We start from the raw sequence: 23,144 nt of genomic DNA, 5'->3' as shown, positions 1-23,144 counted from the left end.
ACCAAAAAAGTAACCCCCCAAACATAGACAGGATCAGGAAGATGGAAGGTATTTGGAGACAGACTAACACATTATTGGTTTTGGTCTTCATTATGGGATTTGATGACAGTGAAAACATTTCTAAATAATGCCAGCCTTATCTTTTCAGAAAACTTTATCAACAAATAAATAGAAATACTCACTAAAATCATCGCACTTGCACTACCCAAACTCTACTCTACTACCCTACTCTTCTTTTTTTGTCTTTGTTCGAGTAGACTGAGCTGCCCACATGAAAGCTCTTTATATAAGTGAGCTCTTTGCATCTCCTCATTTCAGACAAGAGCAGGGTGTCCGACCTCTCTGCTCCCTGTAAAGTGTAATTTCAATCGTAATTTTTTTTTTATAGCATGCCATTTCCCGATCTTCTAGATTTTATTGATCGCCTTTACTCTAATGCTCTTGTCATAATAAAGAAAGCTGTGGTGGAATCTTGAGTTGTAAGTTTTTGAATGATTTGGTTTGCTAAAGCAACTGGCAAGCTGTAAAGTTTTGACCTTGACCAGATTTATCTGCAGTAAATATTATTTTTTAAAATATTTTTCACTACTTGAAAGAGCTGGAATAAGATTCAAAATGTATCCAGTTATTGCTTGAATAAATCTGTGAGTCAACAGGAGTCAAAACAAGGTCTATTTAATGAACGAGCTGCATCCTCAGCTCACTGTGGAGCGCCGAGCAGCTCATGTATTGACAAATGTAGATTGCAATGCATTGGACTGGGGACTATTGACATTGCAATAGCAAAGACACATCCTGTGGTTGGGAAATTTTCTTGGTGCAGTGAGAGATGACCTTGCTGAATACATATTCTGAGGAAACGCTGATAGAGCTTCAGTAGCTTGGGAAATTGAACCTGTGTTATAAAAGAAAAGCACACAGGATGACAAGCAAACACTGTATGCGTGTGATTGATTTAGTCATTAATCTGAGTTGCACACTGTGTGTGTGTGTGTGTGTGTGTGTGTGTGTGTGTCGGTGAGCGCACGCACAGAAATGCATGTGCTTGTGCGTGTTTAAAGAGCCTCTCTCTGTGCACATATGGATAACACTCCTTGTATTTAACTGCTGTGTCCCTCATCTCACCTCCGTCCTCTCAAGTCTTCCATTCTATTGATTGGCGTACAGAGCAAACGCATGAGTCATCCATGCAAGAGAAGAGACGTCTTGTCAGTCTTGGCAGGTCAACTATGGAAGCACTTAGACAACAAGAAATATTATGCTTTTTCTCAGCTCTATTCAAAAACGTTCCCGTTTTAGCACTGGTTTACTCCAGTGAAATACAGGAAATAACCTGCTGTACCAAAACTGTCATGCTCAGCCTAGTTTCTTCAATCTTTCTTTGATACTACTACTGCTGCTACTACTAATATGAATAAAAATAACAACCCAGTTGCCAGAATAAATGTTGGTATGTTCATGCAAAGACGAGTTAAAACTTCTTTCTGTTGCAGCTTGGCATTAGTTGCAACAGAAGACAGTGGTTTTCTATTTCTCTCTTGTCACAACACTGTGCCAGTGCTCTGGAAAACATGATGGTTTGGCGGAAATAATACCTGTTCTGGTCACCACAAAACTATTTGAAGTTGGTCCCACTTCCCCCGAAAAAAAGACGGTTTTGGTTGCCACAAAAACAGCTGGAGATGGACCGACTTCCCCACAGACTCGAACAGCAGTTACCTGTTTCGCAGCCATGTGGCTTTGAAAGTGAAAATTTGTGTCATTTGTTCGCCGACTTTTGAGATTATTGGTTATAAAGTAAATACAGACCATGAAAATATCCTTTTTTTGTTAGCTTTATTTTTAGCCTGTGATCTCTTTTTCTTTTTCAGTTTGATTTATTGTTCACTTAGAAAAGGCACTTCTTGGGTCGACGTACAAATATGCTTTCTGGAACTTGTATCAACTTCTGTAATTGCCTCATTATTAACTAAGTTTAAGTGGCTTTGCAGACTAGCAGCGGTTATCATTCATGTCTGCGTGACTGGACTAAAACGGGCATCTATTCAAAATTTAATTCTAAAAATGAATTTCAGACATATTGTATTTAAAACCTTTGAAGGCTTGTGTTGCGACATGACTTTTTTCTAACCCTCTGAAGTATTGCAATCATTGGCAAACAGTTCAAAGGGTAAGAGATCCATATTTGGCAGCTTACACACTCATTTGGCACATCTGTTTTCTCAGCCCAACGCAATGGAGTGCAACAGAGTCAGAAATCTACAATGAACCCTGAGCCCTGAGAAAACAGCTTATTAGATTGTCTCAATTTTAGTCAAATATCTCTTTAGTCTTGATGGTTTTAGAAAAGATAACATTAAGGAGATGAAACAATATTTTCTGAGTATTTAACTGCTAAGGGGAAAAAAGTGTGCGCAGATTTGGTTTTTCGCATTAAAGTGAGATGAGATGATGATTGCCATTGGCAGCGCATGCTAATGTCAGTTTGTGTTGCTGCTCCGCTGGCAATCAGCTGCAGGGACCACCACTGCTCGGTGGCAGCAGCAGAGGCTTGTGACCGAGAGCAGGCGGGTGAAGGACTGGGCTCCGTCCAATCAGCCCCAAGGGAGGATCTCTTACTGTTCAATTCTAATTCATGTACATATAAATAACTGTCACTGGCACTGCTAATTGGATTAAAAGGCTCGGTAGAGGAGAGACAAGGGAGAGGGGGAGTGAAGGCAGCGGCAGAGGCAGCAGGATTTATATTTTTCTTTCTTGTTAGGGGTATCTATGGATTCATTCTGACCAGGCAAATAATGTTTTTAAATTATATGTTTTTTTATTTGTATAATTCAAAATAATAATAATAAACTCAAAACGCAGCATGCATTTATTTGAAACAGGCTCATTTTTGTTTACCTATTGCCTAATAATTTTAGTTTAATGTACATCTCGTAGCACTGATCCGTCAGCACAACAGAGTCGCTCTGAGCATCTCTTTTTTAACAGAAATTAGGGACATTTTCTCACTCTGTGGTTAATTTCAGTAGTAAACACTTCCTGGACATGTGTTTTCAACCTGGCAGGCTTTAATTTGAAAAAAATATGCAGGAAGTTTTGAATTGGACAGTCACATGACAGTGATTACAAGAAGAGTCAAGTAGAAGCGACTGGAATTAATTAGTGAAAACAGAATTTCTGCTGACGAATCCTAAGTTTGCTGCTATATGTTTGTACAGGGCATGCAGCAGCTTGAACTGACAGCAGAGCTGAGAAAGATATATGGATGTGTTTTGGTTGCGAGGACTGTCATTGGCTACAAAACAAAGACAGGTCGAATATACTCTGAAACAACATTTCTTCAACATCTCTTCTCTCTCACTGCCTGGTGTCTTCACTGCTTTTTGACCCTTTTTAAGTTTGACACGAACAATGTCACATCTCTAAAGGTGCAATAGCACTGTGAGCAACACAGTGGACAAATTGCTGCAAGTCCAAACAGACAGCAGAATGTGAAGAGAAAACTTGGCTGTCATTGTTTGTCAAGAGCCAAATCTCTGCACTTCGCTTCCAACTGATACATCTCACATAGATGTGATTTTGGTTTGTGCTGTTTCGAAATTTTTGGGTTGACTTTATCCTTTTTGTTGCTTTGTATTTGTAATATTTTGTATTGTTTTCATTTGGTAAGTGAACTTAACAGTATGATACTATGTTCCAAATGGTATACAAACCCCAGACGCAGTTTCGTGAGTTGAAACGATGGTCCTGGTGCAACATTACTCTGATGTTCAACAACAATAACATAGGTCACAAAACTATGACATCAGAACAATGTGATTGGTCAGCTTTAATGATGATCCTGGAACAGCATCAATCACCAACACAGTGATATCAGATACACCAAATCAGTTTATGAAGTCTGCTTCAGTGTTGCAAAACACAGGAAAAAAACATGGAATCCATTATTATTACTTATAAAGACATTCATTGAAAATGTGTGTAATTTGGAGAAAATGGTGTTTTATTTTGGAACACAACTCTCTAGCTGTTTGAGTTCAGTCTTAGTGCTATCTGGCTAAATTCAGTACGCACTAGGATGCTACAGCTAGTGCCATTTAGGACACTGGTAGCTAACTGAAGATGTATGAGTTGGCAGTAATGACAGCAGCACAGAATTTGGAAGAAATGGACTGTGGAGACGGCAAGAGAGAGGCAGATGGAAATCTAAGCACGAGAGAGAATGAGAGAAACTGAAATGAAGAACGATGGCTGTGCTACACGAGCACCAGAGAAGGAGAGAAAGCATGTCTTGAACAACACGAGACAGAAGCTGGAAAGCTGGAATGTGGTGAGAGGATGTGGTGAGGAGAAGGAAAGGAAACGTGGGAAGGCTTACCTGCATCCTGTGCAGCTCCTGTGTTGGAGAAGGAGGACAGGTGGGGAAAGGGAGGTGGGAAAAAAACAGAAAGGGAGGTTAGCATTCAAAGCCCCATTTGAATCTGATTGCCCCCATTTGCCAGCAGAGGTGCATGCTTGTAAAGAACAGGAGAAGGCAGGTAAGGGTGCAAAGAAAAGTTTTTCATGCTTTTCTCCCCTTGTAAAAGAAAATCATTGAAAGACCACACATGATTCGGGAAACAGAAGCTTAAGAATAAGGTGTCCAACTCCAAAGGCAAATTTATTTGGCTACAAATAGACTTAGAGGTTAACATCAAAAGCAGTGAGAGGATGATAACTTGTGCTCATATCTTCCAGCTATATTTGGCTAGTTTCATGCCAAACGTTGATAGAATTACAAATAAAACAGCAGTTTTAAACAAACAGACTTTGGACAATAATACACCAAAACCTTTGAATGATTGCCTTCTGTGCACAATTTGGCAAAATGAAACAGGAACAGAGAGAGCTGAGGGTGATAAATGTGCCTCCTGTATTAACTCAGAAATGACACCAAAGGCAACAGCATCACTGTGCCAAGCACACAACCCCCCATACAACAACTTGACACTTGTATACCAATGACTTTTGCATGGATTGAACAAATTATATGTGTATTTAAGTGGATTTTTTTAACCTTTGGACAGAGCAAGGGTAACAGTTGCTTTCTGCTTCCAGTCTTTTATGTTAATGTTGAAGTGGTTCATTTTCTTCCGTTAATTAACCTTCAATAACTTTTAATAAATAACCGCTAACAGGCTTGCAGGCAACTTGTAGGAGCCAAACATTGAAAACAGAACAGTGGAACTCTGTCTATTCAAAATAGTTTATTCTCCCAGTATCTGTTTTCAAAACCTCTCATCTTACGACCTTCCACATGGATCTCTTGAGATATTTCTGAATGGTATTAATTAAATACACGATCATGTCATTGCACTTTTACCCAGTTTAAAGCACTATTAGACAAGGGAAATGTCTGCTGCAGAGTCACATAAAAACATTAAGAAAGAGAGACCTGAGAAACCCAACTTCACCGCTTCTTCCCTGCAATAAAATAATTCTTATCAACGAGCTTTCCGGCTATAGGCACAGCAAATTGACAATGCTTTCTTAAAATTAATGTGATTGCATCGAAACAAAGGAGAGGCACTGAGATGATGTATGAAGATGAATGAAGTCACATCCTTTGGACTGTTGCGGAAAATCTGACCCGTGTCCTTCACAAAGCAATTCACCATCCAGCAGCATTAAACAGCTGAAACAAATCGTCCACAGGCTTGTACAGGCAACCAAGAGAGACGGGGAAGGTCTCATTTTTCACGCCATGTTACAATATGTTCACATATGGCCAATAAAAAAATGATTAATGCATGTAAATTTTAACAAATTGTTACATAGAGCCCCTTTAATATCTTCATTCAATACCATTAGTTGACCATTTGCATGCCAGAGTTACCAAAATGATGTCCCGTGTTTCCTCTAGAATGTCACGCCATGTGCATTATTATATACAACTGTTGCTGTGGACCATCATAAAAACCAGAAAAAATGACAGCAAAACAAACACTTTTAAAGGAATAGGTGAAAACCAGCTATAACAGGCTAACTGGGACATCAATACAAAATCCAGTATTGCAGGGAAAGAGCAGTATTGGCCCTAAGTATACAGTCTGGCATCCATTTAGACCCCCATCATTGAAGAACCCTTCTCAGCCAAGTAAGCATCAGGATTCCAGCTAGGAGGAAGCCTTTGATTAGAAAACCTATTTCCTCTTCAACTTTTGCCAAGTTTCAATCATGGTGATATTCTAATTACCATTATCCAGAGGAAAAAAACTAGAGGCAGAGATTGAGTGGCTGTGCGTAAGTGAGGGAGGAGAGGAGTGAGAGGGAGACGGTATTTGCAGGGGAAATCTGAGGAAAATGCAGCGTGGAGAGCGAGTGAAACAAAGAGCACAATGTCGGCTGTTTAACATCCAGTTACACAGCGCACATGTGGTAAAGTTGTGTCTTGTATTGTTCATTTGCTTTCCCTAAATCCCCAGACATGTATCTTTGCAAGCTTAAAGGCCTCAGTATAGATTGTACAATATGTCCTCTGACCGTTCCAAAGTGGATCTTCAAACTATTTAGAGTTTAATGGGCATGAATTTCAGCAATGTCTCCAAGTATCTGTGGCAGTCCCAATAAAACAAAGTTTTATGGAGTTCGACAGCCCTCAATCTCCCCTGAAAAACTTTTATCAAAGCTTTTAAACTGGAGTGCTCACCTAAAGAGCAAAGTGTTAAGTCATAAAGTCTCCCAGCATAGCATCAGTTATCCCCTGCTTAAGCATTCAGCCGTAGCACACAGGAATCAGGGTAACAGTGCTTCGGAGAGCCTCATAGTCAACCCAGACCACCCTCGAGTTCAGGTTCATGCAGTGCGATGGGGTGAGGGGGGTTCTGCTTTGGGGAGATTACACAGCAATAGGCGAGACATGGAGCAGCTCTCCCCATGTTAAGTAAATGGAGAGTGGCTGAAGAATAACTGCATGGTGGCTTACTTTGCCCCTTATGGGTCTTGTGGGAGCCTGAGCTATCCCACGCCGACCTACAACCTCCATAGGTGAGGTTAAATGACAGGGACTGCAGAGATGCATTAAACATGAGTCATTTGGGAAGAGAGCTAGACGTTGGACCACTCCAGAGATGATAGGGACATTAACCAGGGTTTCACCAGGGCCTGAGCTGCATTTAATGAAGGCCTCCACTACCTCCCAATGTCTCTCTCCACATTTGACTCACAGCCAGGGAGCTAAGTAGTTCAAGATAAACACAGCCACTGCTCTTTCTGGCTCCAGTTGTCCACATGTCTGCCCCTGCCTCTCTCTCTCTACTCACTCTCTAGCCTGACAACATGTTATAGTCTCTTGGTGGTCAAGAGCAACTTCTTGTCAGGCACAGAAATGTGAGTGATTCGAGTTAAAAAAAGTCATTTTCAAAAAATTCAAAGGAAAGATAGAAGTTGTACAATGATAATGTAAATGCTATTTTTACAGGCAGATTAAGGGAAACATGAGGAATCAGATGTTGTTTAACTATATGTCTAACTTTTTAGACATATCTTTTTTTTTTTAAGTATTTGTATAAAAGGAAAAATTATGACCCAAACTGTCTTTCCCCACTGTTTACTGACCAACTCACTGATATTAGTTGCGCATGTTTTTTTACACAGTTTAGACTAAAACATTGATCTATTAAGGGAGGATCTGCATACTGAGTTGAAGGTGAAACCCCATTCATTCCCATGAAAGCTGCTCAGAAGCACATGAAGCCAAGAAAAGTTGGTACTGCTAACAAATAACAGTAACAAATGGGGTTTTTAAAATGATTTAATTGTGTTTTTTATTTTAAAGTTTCCCAATGGATCAAATTATGACATCTAAACAAAATTCCAGGGGGCTTGGACTAAACTGTTGGCTTGTTTAAGACCTCTCTGATGATTAAACTTGTCTTCTGTTAATGTATTTTTGAGATTTAATGAACCATTTCTAAGTCTTAGTTCTATAAACATGTCGATGTCCTGTAAGGTTAGATCGTGACACACACATTAACACACTGTTTCTAACTCTTACGTGAGACTCTCACTATTTTGATCATATAAAACATGATGACTCATCTTAATTATAAAGTGTTAGTCATCCTGACTTCATTAACTGGCTGAGGACCCAGTGATTCAAACTAATTTCAATCAGGTCCTTCACTTCTGAAACTAAATATACTCACTTAGGGCATTAAGCCATTTCTTATACAAGAAACAAGACAAAAACCTGAAGCCCAAGTACAGCTTTAGACAGAAATGTCCATTTGTCAAAGGGATGTTTTAAGTGCAGGGCTAGACAAAGAATCAGGGATCACCAAAGTCATTAGGAATCATCCTGAGGAGGCTTTTAATATCCACAACAAATTATATGACAGTAGTTATCATCATATCACCACTCCTATACACAACTAATGCAGCAGGAGATCTTTTGTTGCATACACATTACTAGTGCAACTGAAGAGTATATTGACACGCTGCCTTTAACACCTATGAATTTCAAACAATGTGTGATTTGGTCCCACCACTCAAACACTGATCATTGTAGAACGGCCTGCAGCGACCAAAAACACATTTAAAAAAAAAAAAAAAAAATCATTCAACCTCACAAAACTGAAAAGTCCCAGGTGCTGTGAGTGCGGTCCCCAAAAAACAGACATGACAGCACCGCTTTCATCTGTATTCATCAGGTGAGAGAGGCCTCGACTCTCTCCCCTTTGCTAGAAAACACAATAATAACAATGGCTTCCCTCGACACAGCACGACCACACGCTTCCAAGCGCGTCATCTTCAAACGTAGCTCTTGGTTAATGGCCTGGAACACATATTCAATGTCTATCAAAGAAGGACGTTGCTGGGATGGATGCACATGCTGACAACCTCTCTCGCTCGCTCCTCGATCACACAAACACGCGCTAACACTGTGTCCCCTTCACACTCCTACACACACACAGATACAGAGCGAAGCCCTCCCTCCAGTCAGTTTAAGTATAGCAAGCAATAATGTGTTGATTAAATCTGTGATCAGCTGCCTAAGGGGCATGAAATTGGACATGATGAGTGTGGCACATTAAAAACTAATTATCAATAGCACCAATCCTATTGTCTTTCTTTTAAACCAGTCGCAGCAGTAAATCAAGTGTGGAGAATGGGACACTATGTGCTCTATCACACTGAGCTCTGGGGTTACAAACATACCTGGATCCTGGTGGCTTCAAAGCTTTTTGATAAAAAATATTAATCTATTATTTATTGCCAAAAGCACTTCCTTATTGTATTAAAAACTCATGGAGAGTTGACAAAATATACCTGCCAGCAGGGAATCAAGCGGCTGCACCTGCAATGCTTCAATTTAAAAGGTAAGCTAGAAAAACTCTTTCTTATTTATGTCCTCCAAAACACTGTTGCAGGACTGCGGTAAAAAGTGCCCCATTTTGTTCACATGGGTCAACGGCTGTTTGATCTACACGTCTGGAAATACAGTCGTAAAATTGGTCTATCAGATATACTTCCCTATCATTTGACCTTTGTCTGACATCAAAAACTTTAAGTTAAAAAAAATATAAGCAGAGGACGAGGGCAGGCGATGTCTGAGTAGGAGTTGGCGATCTGGCCAAATTAAAATCACAGTCTATCTAATCACAATCACGATTCACAATCTAAATTGCAATCTTTTTCTCAATTTTAAAATGCCCTTCAGACTCAAGCCACACTGGAAATAGCCTATGAATTTCTCCATTTGTACAAAAACTGCACTGAAGATAGTTCTTTTTTGGCACAACTCCTCAACCACCATGTTGTAAGCTGTAACTCATGTCAACCAAGGAAGAGCGGCGTAAAGTAATTCATGATATCAGCATAGCCATCGAGTTGGCTACATCGCTCTATTGGTTTGTTTACACACAGATCCACTAGTCAATGAGATTTTGTACAGTGAGAGGACATTAAATATCACAATCTGTACGGATCGCCTGAGGAATAGATCACAATCTGAAATCATCAGCTCGCTCACACCCATGTTGGAGTGACAAAGCCTGCAAAGGACGGAGCTGGGGTTGACAAATCATCTGACTTTAACAAGGGAGATCGTACCCATGATGACAAAGGTGTCTTACCTTACAGAGTAGTTTATGTAACCCAAATCATGATCGTTCAACACTTACCAAAATGTTCTTGTACCTTAAACCTTACCAAACCTTTAACATAGTGTTTTCATATCATAGCAATAATCTGTAATGGTTTTGGAAGGTACACAGATATTATAACAGTAGATGAGAAAGGGCATTTACAACCAACATACGGTATCTTTCTTTGTAGCATTTAAACAAAACAGCTTGTACATCTATACCAAGCCCAGAAGTAAAAGTGTCTCCATATCAGTACAGACTGTAGGACGTACTGTTCTTGAAAAGAAGCGGCCGAGAAGATAAGATTCATTTGTTTGTTGCCAACACTCGAGCTCTCTACTCCGACTATGACTTTGACTGGTGCTGCAAATTGTACTCTCTGTTCTAAAAAGTTTTTGCTTGTTTGTTTTGCATGGATCTTTCATTTTTTTGTTGGCTAATGTTAGATAGTGTAGGTTGATCCGCAGCGATGGATTATGTGTTTCAAGCGATTATTGAACAGCAAAAAAATGAAAGATCCATGCAAAACAAACAAGCAAAAACTTTTTAGAACAGAGAGTACAATTTGCAGCACCAGTCAAAGTCATAGTCGGAGTAGAGAGCTCGAGTTAATCCATCGCTGCGGATCAACCTACACTATCTAACATTAGCCACCCTTTCTAAAGGCCAAGTCACACCATGGCAATAGTTGAACCCAAGCACAAGACTGTACAGATAACCAGCTGCCATGATGGTAGCTGATTGAATACAATGGCAGATGACTGTCAAATCCACTTAAAACTGAAACACTGTGCATTTCCTTGGTATACAATATGCCTTCAAACTGGACTTGCTAAACTTTTAATTCATCATCTTTTTCTGCACCTGTACCACCACGGCTCCTTGGGGCTCTTTTTCCCAACGGACATCAGCATTTATTGCCAGCAGCGCTTTCAATTTCACTTCAGTTTTGTCCAATACTTGCAGCAATTCCGCAAAAAGTTGTTTGTGTTAGCTCCCTGAAATTCCTGGACTGAATCAGCTAAAACGAGTAATATGGAGTTAAAAGCAAGGGTGAATGGTAGGACGTTTAACTTTGTCACAACATTAACTTGGAGACACTTCAATGAACTGACCTAGACTCAGATCATAAATCATTTCAGGTCTTTTTGCATGTCACTTCCTCTTAAGGATACTTTCAAGATCGCACCTGCAGTGGTTGCTAAGAGACTTGTGATGCAACTGCAAAAGTCTTCATATTTCATCACCGACAACGTGCCGTGGGACAGAATCTGCACTTGTCTCGTCTCACCAAAAGGATTTCTACTCAGTTATGCACTGAACTGTAAAGCAGCTGTCATTTGATGTAACCTAAGCGGTATAAACATTGCCTTTTTCCCCCTCATCTCTCCTTCCTCTTCTTTTCTCTCTCCTTGGATGTTGCTCACCCATCCACTCTCTGTTTACCTCCGGCTGTCTCTGGGACCCAGCGATTAGAGCGCTGGGTGCTGTCCTACTGATAAGGCTGAGAACCCTCCCCTCCCTCGCTCCGCCACCAATGGCTGTGTCCTCAGGGTGAAAAAAGGAGCCCAGGGTAATGTCCCTAACTCCCCCAATCCTCACCCCTTCGCGCCATTCACCGAGTCATGGGTGGTGGCTGAATACGCTGCCTCGCGCGTCTCAGGACTTTGAACAGATGGGCCTGCATTTTCATGGTGGATAAGAGAAGCCAGAGAAATGACTAAAAGTAATACCGCTCAGCTTATAACAGTGCAACATTATGCATCCAGGGTTCTTTTTTAAGAGTGACATTTTTACATTCTGGGGAGTGTGTTTAGTGTACCATCTGGCAGATTGTGTGTACACTTAGCGCTGAAAATGTAGGACAAATGCTGGCTCTCAAACGTGTATAAGCTATAATTTCATGAGAGTGTCTTTTGTCTTAACTTCCATACAGCTGCCATAAAGGGGGGGGGGGGGGGGGTGGAATACTATAGCACAGGTTATTCAAACTGAGAGTAATTTGGTATTATTATAACACAGTTGAAAAATTGTAGCGCTCCATTGTTTCCCCCAGCTATAGTAACCCTGGCTTTACTCTGCTAGTTACCTAGAATTGAATTTGAAGAATAAGGCTGGTGCTTTTCCACATTCTTCTTATTGTCAACAAACAAATGGTTTCACTTGAAACAAATGGCCTTGGGGCTGAGTGCCACAGACACCATTACTAGAAAATTACTATTGCTCCAAATAGCAGACAGGAATTGCAAAAGACACGCACTGATAGATTTGATGTTTGCATTAGATACAGTAAAGGATCAATTTCTGATGTGCTATTTAGATGGATCAATTGAAAATATTCATTCAACTCTGTCTTTACTTTTGGCTGCAGTTTGTGGTATTGGATTGTATTAGATAATCAAAGAATCAAGGTCATTTATTTGTGATTTCACAACAGAGGGCAACACAATTAAATGTAAGTTGTAGCACCTTGATTTAAGGCAAATGCTACAGGTGAACAGGGTATGTTAACTAATAAATATCATCATAAAATGTGCCCAGTTTATTACTACTGTGAAATGTTATGTGTAATATGCTAATGAGTCTTTATCTAATTTGAATTTCACTACTGTCATTTCCATGAACATCAATGTCCAGAACAGAAATTTGAGCTGAAATAAGCATCTAAAGACATTATACATATGCATTGTCTTTCCACTAGTCTGAAACAAGACATGTTTTGTAGGTAAAATAACCTCAAATTTCACCAAAAAAATGGTTACACCTGTAGAATCTCCCCTTAATGAAATTGATTTATAAATCCTGGAAAAAACATAACAGAAACAAAGTCTAAAAATAAAGAAACAAACAAGTAATAATCTCAACAAAAACTGTACACATCAAGGGATGTGTAAGGTATGTATAGTTTTTCTTCTGATTGCTTATGTCACTAATACATGTGATACAAAAAAAGCTGCAGCACAGTACAGCTAAGGTAAAATGTTGAACTCAAATCTAGTATGAAATAATCGAGTGACCACTCAAAATTCACCATGCCCATGCGACATCTACTCAATGCTAGATTGATAAAGGGAGGAAAACCTAATTCTCAAGGTGCTCCAAAGAAAAAGACTGGGCCGGGCTTATCTCTGGGGTCAGGGAAGGTCCACAGCCATTAATTTTAAATGAGTGGAATGGATTTGTGGTAATGGAAACCCAATGGCTCCAGACAGCACTGGGACTTGGTGGTGTGAAGACACCAAACGACAGTGTGATAACCTGACCACTCGACTGTATGAAGTCAAGAAAGTGATTTGGGTTTTCTGCCCTCCCCCCGCCCCCTCCACTCACTATGAAAGTCTTAAGTGTAATGCATTAGAAACCTATTTGGAGGCATTCAAGTGTAACAGAGCTGAAGATGTCAGGTAAACTCTTTCTTTTTCGTCCAAATACAGTGGTTTAAATTTAAGACTTTTAAGACTAAATCGTTAGTTTTAGCTCCTGGTCATGCCTCTAAAACAAGTGACCTCAGCGGAGGGGAAGAGCAATCCTGTTTTGGCTCTTTTGAATGTTAAACTGAAAAGGTCAGGAGTTTTGGTATGGAGAAAGTTAAGATCTCTGACACTTGTGGGATGGGAAAAAAATCCAGTTTTTGGTGTCAAACTGCTCATATTTATGTGCTAAGACAGGGTGTGACAGAGTAGCCCCGAAACATAACATTGTTTTTCACGCAGCAGAGGAGTGTAGAGCTCATAAATGCTACTGTCGGTTTCCACTCTTTGAAAAAAAAAAATGGTTTTGCTCACTCTATTATTTTGTAGACTTACAATATAAGAAAGCAGTAATGGCTATTTCCACTTCACATGTAGCTTGTTCACACCCTGCAAACTGTGAATGTGAAAAACACACTGAAAAATATGTTCACAGCGGCACATATTTCCCATATGCCACCACGAGGCAGGCTATTATTTGAGGTGTTTTTGAGGTATTGTTTGGATATCCAGCCAACAAACTGTAGTTTAACTTTCTATTTTGGATAAGAGAGGAAACACTTACAAGACTTTTCAAAATGAATCTGACTGTAACTTTTTATGACAGATGCCGAGTGGTGCAGTCTTGTGTTTCGTTAGATGTTCTCTGAAAACACGTAGTGCAAATATGTTTTGATCATTATATGTTAAACTTCTATCGATAAAATGAGCAAATGTATTTACTGAATTGCTAAATTGTTTCTATTTTCAAGGGAAATTTCAAACATTTACTGGTCGCAGCTTTGCAGATTTGCTGCTTTTCTTTGTCATAAATGAGAGTAAATGAAGAGTCGTTTGACTTGGACTGTTAACCTGTCAAAAAAAAACACTTTGGAGACGTCTCCCTGGGCCCTCGGAAATTGTGTTGAGCATTTTTTGACATTTTGTAGACTGAAAACAATTAGCAGATTAAAGCTGCTGTAGGCGTTTTAGCTCATTTCTCCTTCACATGACTCCTTTCTTTTTTTTTTGAGGTAGCTCTCTTTTCCTTCCCTTGGCCTGTTTGATAGTATCCATCACTAGTCGTCAACGGGAGCGCTGGAATTGGTAGTTTTTGATGATAACGATCTGATAAAGTGGGCAGGAATAGCAGAAAATTTATTTTTTTCTTTTACTGCATGAGACATGGGTTACTGACCACTCTATAACAGTGATTACTGTTGGAATAAGGAGCCGTTTTAATACTTGTTTTAATAAGAAAATAACACTTACAGCAGCTATAATAGATAAAGAAAATAATCATTAGGTTCAGCCAAATAGAATTGAGATTAGAATCTCTTTTTCAAAAGGTTACCTGGCCACGAGGGCAGCACAAACATCGTGGCAACAATAAACATGTGTATACATATATATAAAAGTCCAACTCCCGTGAGTAGTTTTAAAGTCAATCCATGTTTTGATTATCTATACTAGCTGATCCTGTTCTAAATCACAAGGGACTGAAGCCTATCCCAGCATGCATTGTGTGAAAGACAGGATGTCATGTCTATTTTGAGCTGTTGTTATTTACAACAGCTATTGACCGAGATCTGCACTGAGGCAGAAATTGCACGCTGACCCTTTACAGTCCTTCGGTAATGGGTGTATAATATATGTTTTTTGTATACAGTGCGTGGGGGAAGGTAATGCAGGAGTTTCCAAGATTAAAATGCCCCACTTTGAGCTGTGCAGCTCAGAGGCTATTTCAGTGGTACTCATTCCCTCCCACCTTGCTTTTTACTTAATTGAATCAGCCAGTCCCCATATCAGATATTCCTTAACGGAATACTGAAACCTATCCACCCTTTTCCTAATACCATTAGGGGGAAGCGGGAGAGCAAGATGGATGCTTTAATCCTGCTGGTTCAGAGCACACAAAGGGAGCGTGCCCTGCAGTGAGACATTAGCCACAACATTCTCTACTGAGCCACAATATTCTTCCGAGCAGAAGACTTGCCCTGTCACCGGCTGACCGAAAGCTACAATAACAAGAGCTCATTTCCTGTAGACAACCTAGCATGTAAATAACAGAAACAGTAGCTCATTGCACTGCCTGTTACCGGGGAAGAGAAATAAATTACTGCAACATGTTACAGTCGGCAGCATCTTATTTCCATGATGTCGACTGCAGTATTTTATGGGTCCACACGGGTCCAGTGCGTTTATGCCATCTGCTCATGAACCCCGGCAGATATGCAGGAATGCATGTCCAATTTGACACAATGGTGATGCAGATGAATGAGGTTCAGGCAAGCCTCCTGCTGCTGAGGTATTCTTATTTCCCCACCTATTTTCTGCTGTGTCAAACTGCTGCTAAGCTAAGGTGAGGTCCATTATTTCTGGCCAGCTCAGGCACAAACTAATCCTCTTATTTGGGAGGTCAGCGCCAATCATTATACAGAGGGGTGCCATTACAGTGTACACTCCAGTGAGCTGATTTCCCCCTTACATAAATATATGACTCAAGGGACTGCTCTTACTCCCCTCTCTAATTTATCCCTCCTGCATCCACTTCTTAGCTCTCATCCTCCTTTTTTTTCACTCTCTCTCAACTTTCCCCTCTCTTATCTACGACCTTCTCGAGCCCCTTTTTTCGCTTTTCACCTTTTAATTTTCACTCTCCCACACTTTCAGCTCACATCACTCTTTTCCCACCCTCATTTTTTTTTCAGGATGCCCAGAGTGGCGTATAATTGAATCTGGAGAGAATGCATGAGCAGGAACAATTAGCTCAGTCACTCAGAATGTGGATATAGCTGTACAGTAGGATAAACAGAATAATCAAAAAGGGAGGAAAGCAGGAAGATAAGCCTGAACTGTATGGGCTCTCAGAACAAAGACAAACACACAGCTCGCAAAGTATACACAATTTTGTTCCCACCACCAACTGATAAAAGATGGGACGCTCTCATTTTACATAGACTGCATTGTCTTCGCTTTCATACTGTCTAGCTTACCAGAAACATGGAATCCTTCACATTAATGATCTCATGTATTTTTCATTGTATGAAAAATCACATCTGAGGGGGTTACTGTTAAGTAAATGTAACAACTGGCAGACAAAATTAAATTGAAACTCGATCAAAAGTTCAAAAATCAAAATAGGTCAAATTTAATTCAACAAATGTGATAGTAATGCTATTATATTAAAAAAAATAACAAACTTATAAGGCTTTTATTAACGCTCTCACCATTCAATTTGGTCAGTTGATCAACAAAGATATTAACATTGATAGTTGCAGTTCCATGGCGATGCATCCAAAAGTTGTCATTATATTTCACTTAAAACCAAACATGTCTAGCCACTATAACCACGAAGCTCTGTCCAACTGAGTAGCAATCCTTTTAATAGTTGTTTAGATAGACACACCACTCACACGGCTAAAAAGCACAACAGCTAGCTCCACAGAGAGGCAGCAACCATGTTTTGTCCCTAAAGCAATAGCCAATTCATTGTTATTGTGGTTTAAATGCATAATAAAACTTCCTTTATTAGCAGACGCGGTGCCTACGCCCCTTAAGTCACCATCACAGATGGGACAGCAGCCTGGGTTTGAAAACCACGCAATAATAACAGCCCCTTGGTCCTGCTCAGGCTGTTATGTAAGTGCAACAATGCATGACTGTGCTGAATTTATGAATATGTGAAAGGTGCAAAACAAAAGAGACACTTTTTCTTCCAGGGAAAGGAAAAGTTAGGAAAAAGCTTCTCTTGTGTCCAAAAAATAAAAAAATATATTCTGCTCTGTGTGGCGCTGACACCGACAAAGACGGACCATAAATACTTCATAAATACCAATTACCTCAAGAAGTAGGTATGAAGAAAAGAGCAGCTATTTCAGCCAATTATGAGGCCCCTCTCTCAAAGGGTGGAGAAAGACGACTCTTCCCTTTCAAGCCTCCGACTGAAAGGAGAAACCTCTGTCATGTTGCGGAGCCTCAATAATGTTTCCCTCCACCTTCATGTCAGGGATGAAAGGCCCCAAATGTCCTTTGAATGAAACCCCCAGAGGACTTAACATGCATCAATAACATTTCCATCCTTGAAGATGTTTGAGGGGGACTACATATAATCTTCTCGCAGACTTTGAGGCTCGGCTCACATTCTGTGACTTTTATTTACCCCAATCTCAAAGGTCCTTCCTCACCCATGCCAGAGATGGAGATAGAGGGAAAGAGAAAGAAGAACAAAAGAAAACAGAGGGGAGAGAACGGCAGAGTCAGAAAGCACATTGTGGTGAGTGTCTCCTGCTTAAAATAGGACAGCTGCCTCTTGAAGGAGCCATCATTCTTCATAGGGGTAGCCTGTCTTCATTTCCACCCTCGGCAAAGCACACGGGGCTTAACACACTTACGTCTGAGGATTTGCTGCACTTGAAGGTGGCAGCAATTCCCCAGACTGCAGGGGGAGGGAGCACTGCAAAGCCACCACGAGAAACAGCCAACCACTTTGACGGGTTCAGCTGAGGCAATATCGTGACCTCCTCCTTTTGCCAGATCAAATGCTTTAGTATCTTGCCTTCATTGGATAGTTTGCGAGTAGATGGCGACAAGTGATAAAGGTCGATGACTAGAAGACCTCAGTCGCAACCAAACTTTGACGTCACAACCACATACGTCGTAGACCACTGGCCCCAGAACAACCATTGTACATTTTTTAAATTGCTGTACACGTCCTCACAATCAGGAAGTGCTGAACAAGTATGAGTCGGTGGTGTATTCCCAGCAGAAAACAGCAGCGGTTGGCACTCAAAACCAGCACGCATTTAGCAAAGCTCTGGGAAACGTGGGCTGTTTTTGCCGTCTAAATAAATGATGAAGCCATTTGAGCATATTTTTGCTTCTCTGCTATAAGAAATTAATTACACTGAAACAAGAAGTACTGCACATGAATGCTGAAACCAGTGAACCAATAATCAACTTTTTCTAATGTGTGTCTTGGTAGCTATTTTGAGAAATACTTGATGAAAGACTGTTTGAAGACTGGAATCTCCTGAGTTGCTTGGTCGTCCTGCCTCATTTTCAACCAGGTTCACGGTTCATCTGTTTGCAATTCTACAACACAGGTTGTACAATGAAATTCAAGTTGTAGTCCCCTTTATGCTACACAGGATAACATGTTTATTTATGGTGGAGTGTCAAGAATAACTTCGTCTCGCATCTTGAAAAAAAAAGCTACTCTGTAGTCTGGTGGTACGGTGGTGGATACTGTACTTCTGTATCTTTTGCCAGACGGTGGCAGGGTGAACAGACCGTGGCTGAGGTGGGTTTTGTCTCGTAGTATCCTAAACGACAACATCACTTCACTTATACCACTAGATTTAAGTTCAAGTGTATACAGATTCAGTCCACCATTGATATATGAATTATTCATCCCGTGGCCCAACCCTTGTTCAAACTGTACCTGAGACATTGTAACTTAGGAGGGGGGATTTGGAGCTGATCCAAAGTTGAATCGTTAATTGTCAGCTTTTGCTATGAGCGGCCTCCCCCATGTTCAAATTAAGCTTATGACATTCAACTACAAAGCAGCGATTATGAAGAAAAGGTTAGCAGATATTGCTTTGGCTGGTCCCCCCAAAATGACACAGTGAGTCATCTGCATCTGAGCAGCTAACGGTGACAATGGGGATGTAGAAGAAGCGTTATTTGTGTGAGCTAATTAAAGAGCTTGATCATTAAACACCTCACATCCTCCACAGACGGCAGGCATGAATAAAGGGACACGAGGCAACGGTATAAATCAGCTGACCACCCACACAGACTGTCCTTTCACTTACTTCTACCCAATAAAGCACAGTGAAACTAGGGATATTCAAGAAACTGGAGCACTCAGCTTTAAAATTTGGGCATGGTGGTCCCTATGATATCTCCTCAAACCTGACCGATGGAATGACCTAAAAAAAGGAAACTTAAACAGCCGGGTCTTCAGGATTTGATGGCCCTTTGAAGAAGGATGAAATCTGTATCCCGCTTTCAGTAAGGCTAATTAGATCATTGACATTTTTCCTTATGGCACCTCCTGGCGTTAAGTGCAAAAAAGTATAGCTTTGAACCATTACTTTAAAAAGCCAAACCACTTTTTCAGTTCCACTTTCAGCTACACTTATGCCTCTTAGTGTAGCAACAGAACAGATAGAAAAAGACAATTTTGATATTTTATTCTTGCAACATGATGGACATACTCACATTTTCCTGGCACACAAATGAAAATGAGGGCCAGATAACAATGAGAGTGTCAGAGAAAATAATGATAAGACACGGTCCTAAACAACCCTTGAACACCATATTGCAAGGCAAATTACTGTTGAGATGACTGCACTGCCAGATGTGGCTCTCACACTGCAGTATCACAGAAAAAATGCCAGCATATGTTCCACGCTTAGGATAAGTTAACTGGTACAGACCTCTGGTAAGCGGATTGAGAGAATTCCCCAAGCATATACGGCCTACTTCATACAATATGGCGAGGGTATGCTTGGACCGCGATGATGAGCCAACACAGTCACATGATGGCCTGTGATAAATTAGCTGGGGATCTATGGTGCAATAGATTGTAGCAGATCAAGGGAGCGCACAGCGAGTGTGACTTGATGGGATATGCTTCATCCTTCAACCATACTTCCCATGATGTTACAAATATCCGATTTGTCCTGGGCTGCTAGAAATGGCAATAATATTAGATGTCTAACAACGCGGTGTCAACCTGGGCGATATGGCAGTTATTCTGCAGCTTTTCTTGAGGGCTGAGAGAGGAATGTGGAGATGCTGTTGATTTTTAAAAGTCTCATTCCCAACTCTTCAAATACTGATGCTTTGGGATTGTAGGTCTTGTCGACCGCTAAAGGTATATCTTTGTCTTCTCTTCAGAATTCAGAACACCCATGACTGGATCATCCATAGCTTTCTCTTCTTTTGTAAATTACAAGTGAAAGAATTTGGCTGGTATGCATTCATTTAAACTCTTCCGCTTCTCCTGGGCCCACAGGCTACATTTTGACCCCCGATCTGATATCTTGATCCCCTAGAAACATATTCTGTTAGCCAAAAGATACAGGACAACTGCTGTAGTTGAAAGTACCCCCTTAGTGACATACATGTTGCACCAGAGGTCAGTAACTTCACACTACAATTCACAGGTCAACTCTCAACACACAATACAAACCGATGAAGCAGGAAAGAAATCAGCTAACAGTCCAGTGATGCTTCGGTGCAGTATCACTGAAGTAGAAAGAAGACATAGACAACCAAAGAAATGAATATCTTTAACAGTCCCTACAGTTGACTCAGCCTTGACGACAGACATCTGTCTTTTCTTCACAAAGCTCTCACACATTGTTTCTCACTTTCTATTGTCATCCAAGATAGAGATATGCTCAAATACAATGGTGTCAGCACAAACACACATTACAGTAACTGATGCTCACACTGATATCAGCTTTGTTGATGGGTTTATCTGTTCTGAATATATTGTAAGTTGTGCCAAAAGCTTTAATTGCATCTAAGGAGTGGTTTTATTTGGAAATAACACATTTTTCTTGCTTTGTTACACTGCCATTTGTTTACTAATATAACTAATTAGCAAGTGAAAATCCATTTAATCTATTAAGGGTTTAAACTTGCTTTGGCATAGAAGCAGGGGGTAAAGCACCGATCTTAAGGGCATGTCATGTTAAAGACATGTTTTACTGTAACTGTTTTAATGGGTTTTTATTAAGCTTTAATGAGCCGTTTGGGTTGTAAAATGTTTTTACAGGTTTCAGGGGGTAACCGGAGAGCATGTGCTTGCTGGACTTACGGTGCTATGAGATTTATGACACTATGGACTGATGTTTACAGTGGTACTTATGCATGCTAGCCTGTACAGCTGTGTCAATCTCAATCATGCTTGTAGACATTAACGCATTTTCTGTCGCTATTTTCGTAGCTTTGTCACAGGAAGGTGGCATGCGTTGTCTTGATTCCGCCTACAAAGCTTTGATTTTTGCCATCAGCGAGCAAACACCTGGCATATTTGAATCAACGCTTTGGTTATTTGGGCAGCAATTCTTCAGGTTTGTATCCAGGCTAATGATAAAAACAAGCGTTGTACTCAGCATTCTTTCAAATGAATGTTGCAGAGATCTAATAAACTTTGAATGGCAGCAGTCAACTGTCTGTTTTTAATTTGCAACATAACAACTGAAAATGTCGCATCCAATAAGTTGTGTCCTGCTCTCAGCTGACAAACTGTTGTTGACTATGAACTGCCTGGCTGAGTTGTTTCACCCTCGTATGAAATTAATGGACTTCTGCTAACTTGTTGACTGTGTCGCTTGTAGTGCTTATGTTGGGCTGTTATTCGGTATACCTTTTTGAAAAGTCAATTATTTTTGTAAGTGTGTATCTAGCTCAGTCCATCTGGCTGTCCGGTAATTTATTTTTTGGTCACGCTGATCTCATACACTAGTCAGGGAGATGTTGACTGTAGGCACTTAGTGTGGAGCAGCAGCCAGAACGAGCCGCGCTGGCTGTCACAGATGCTGCCAATCGAGGCTGTCCGCACAGAGACAGTTGTACACCTGCCATTCTGGCATATTCTGCATCCTACTCTAATTCAATTTACCACTCAAACCCATTTCAGAGCCTGTCACACATTTTACCAGCCGAGAGGCAGTCGCATCAAGAAGGCCTGAAGGGTGTTGGTAGATACTGTACGGTATGAGGCGCGCGCGTGTGTGTGTGTGTGTGTGTTGCTTAGAGAGTGAGCAACTGTAAAAAACATAATCTCGTTGATTTCGGGTGAATCTATTGAAAAGGCCTTGGTTTCATTAGAGAACAGATTAGGAGGGAAAGTCAATATCCACCAGCTTTGGATTTAAAGCCCTACTTACAAAGGCATTAAGATTCCAGGAAGTGATAAAAACCATATGATTCCTGCTTCTTTTGTTTAAGGAGAGAAAAGAAGAGCTGACTTCTGTAATTAGACAGGACCTCTGAGGCCACCACAATTAGCTTGCAGTTGATTTTGAGTAACGTTGCTCATTCATTTTATTGTACTTTACCAGTTGTCCTTATTGAGCGAAGGATTTATTGGTCAATCTAATAAACATTTTGCACACGATGGCCTTAGGCTCTACACACGTTGGAAACAGATTAGCCAGAATAAAGGCAGAGAAATGACCGAAGGCGTGTTTTCACTGTGGTCCTTTGTGATAAGGGGAGGACGGTGGAGAGACAGGCAGACACGAGAAAGGAAATCAGTCACTCTAAAGCTTAAAAACAACAGTGGAATGTACAACCCTGAGTAAAATATTGCCGTGTCTCACTTACTCGGCTAATGCAATCACATGGGTATCCAGTGACAGGCTATTTTTCATGGAAAGGTCAGTCATACCTTAATCTAAGCCACTCTTTATATACAATTACCAATACAGTGTATCAGAGTCAAAAGGGCTAAGTTGTACGGAGGGGAGAATTTTTAGAGCAGTTCTCACAAGATTATGTTTTTAGATGTCTTTAAATGTGTTAGTTTTGGAGCCATTAT

General features: G+C 40.5%; 1 protein-coding gene across 5 annotated transcripts in view; it reads right to left on the bottom strand.

Annotated features, from left to right (window-relative positions):
- The window catches only part of cadm1a (cell adhesion molecule 1a), a 393,450-nt gene that overhangs the window by 125,485 nt on the left and 244,821 nt on the right, over window positions 1-23,144 (bottom strand). For 4 of the 5 annotated variants that reach the window (XM_084373683.1, XM_084373685.1, XM_084373686.1 and 1 more), the window contains exon 2: window positions 4,382-4,399. The exons of the other annotated variant lie outside the window; for it this stretch is intronic. In XM_084373683.1, the coding sequence (XP_084229809.1) occupies window positions 4,382-4,399 (18 nt within the window). The remainder of the gene's footprint in view (window positions 1-4,381; window positions 4,400-23,144) is intronic. 5 annotated transcript variants of the gene reach the window in all.

This window comes from Pagrus pagrus (assembly GCF_965226575.1).
Source record: "Pagrus pagrus genome assembly, chromosome: 14".
Taxonomy (NCBI): domain Eukaryota; kingdom Metazoa; phylum Chordata; class Actinopteri; order Spariformes; family Sparidae; genus Pagrus; species Pagrus pagrus.
The sequence above is the reverse complement of the archived record's forward strand: the minus strand, read 5'-3'. Positions and strand labels throughout refer to the sequence as shown.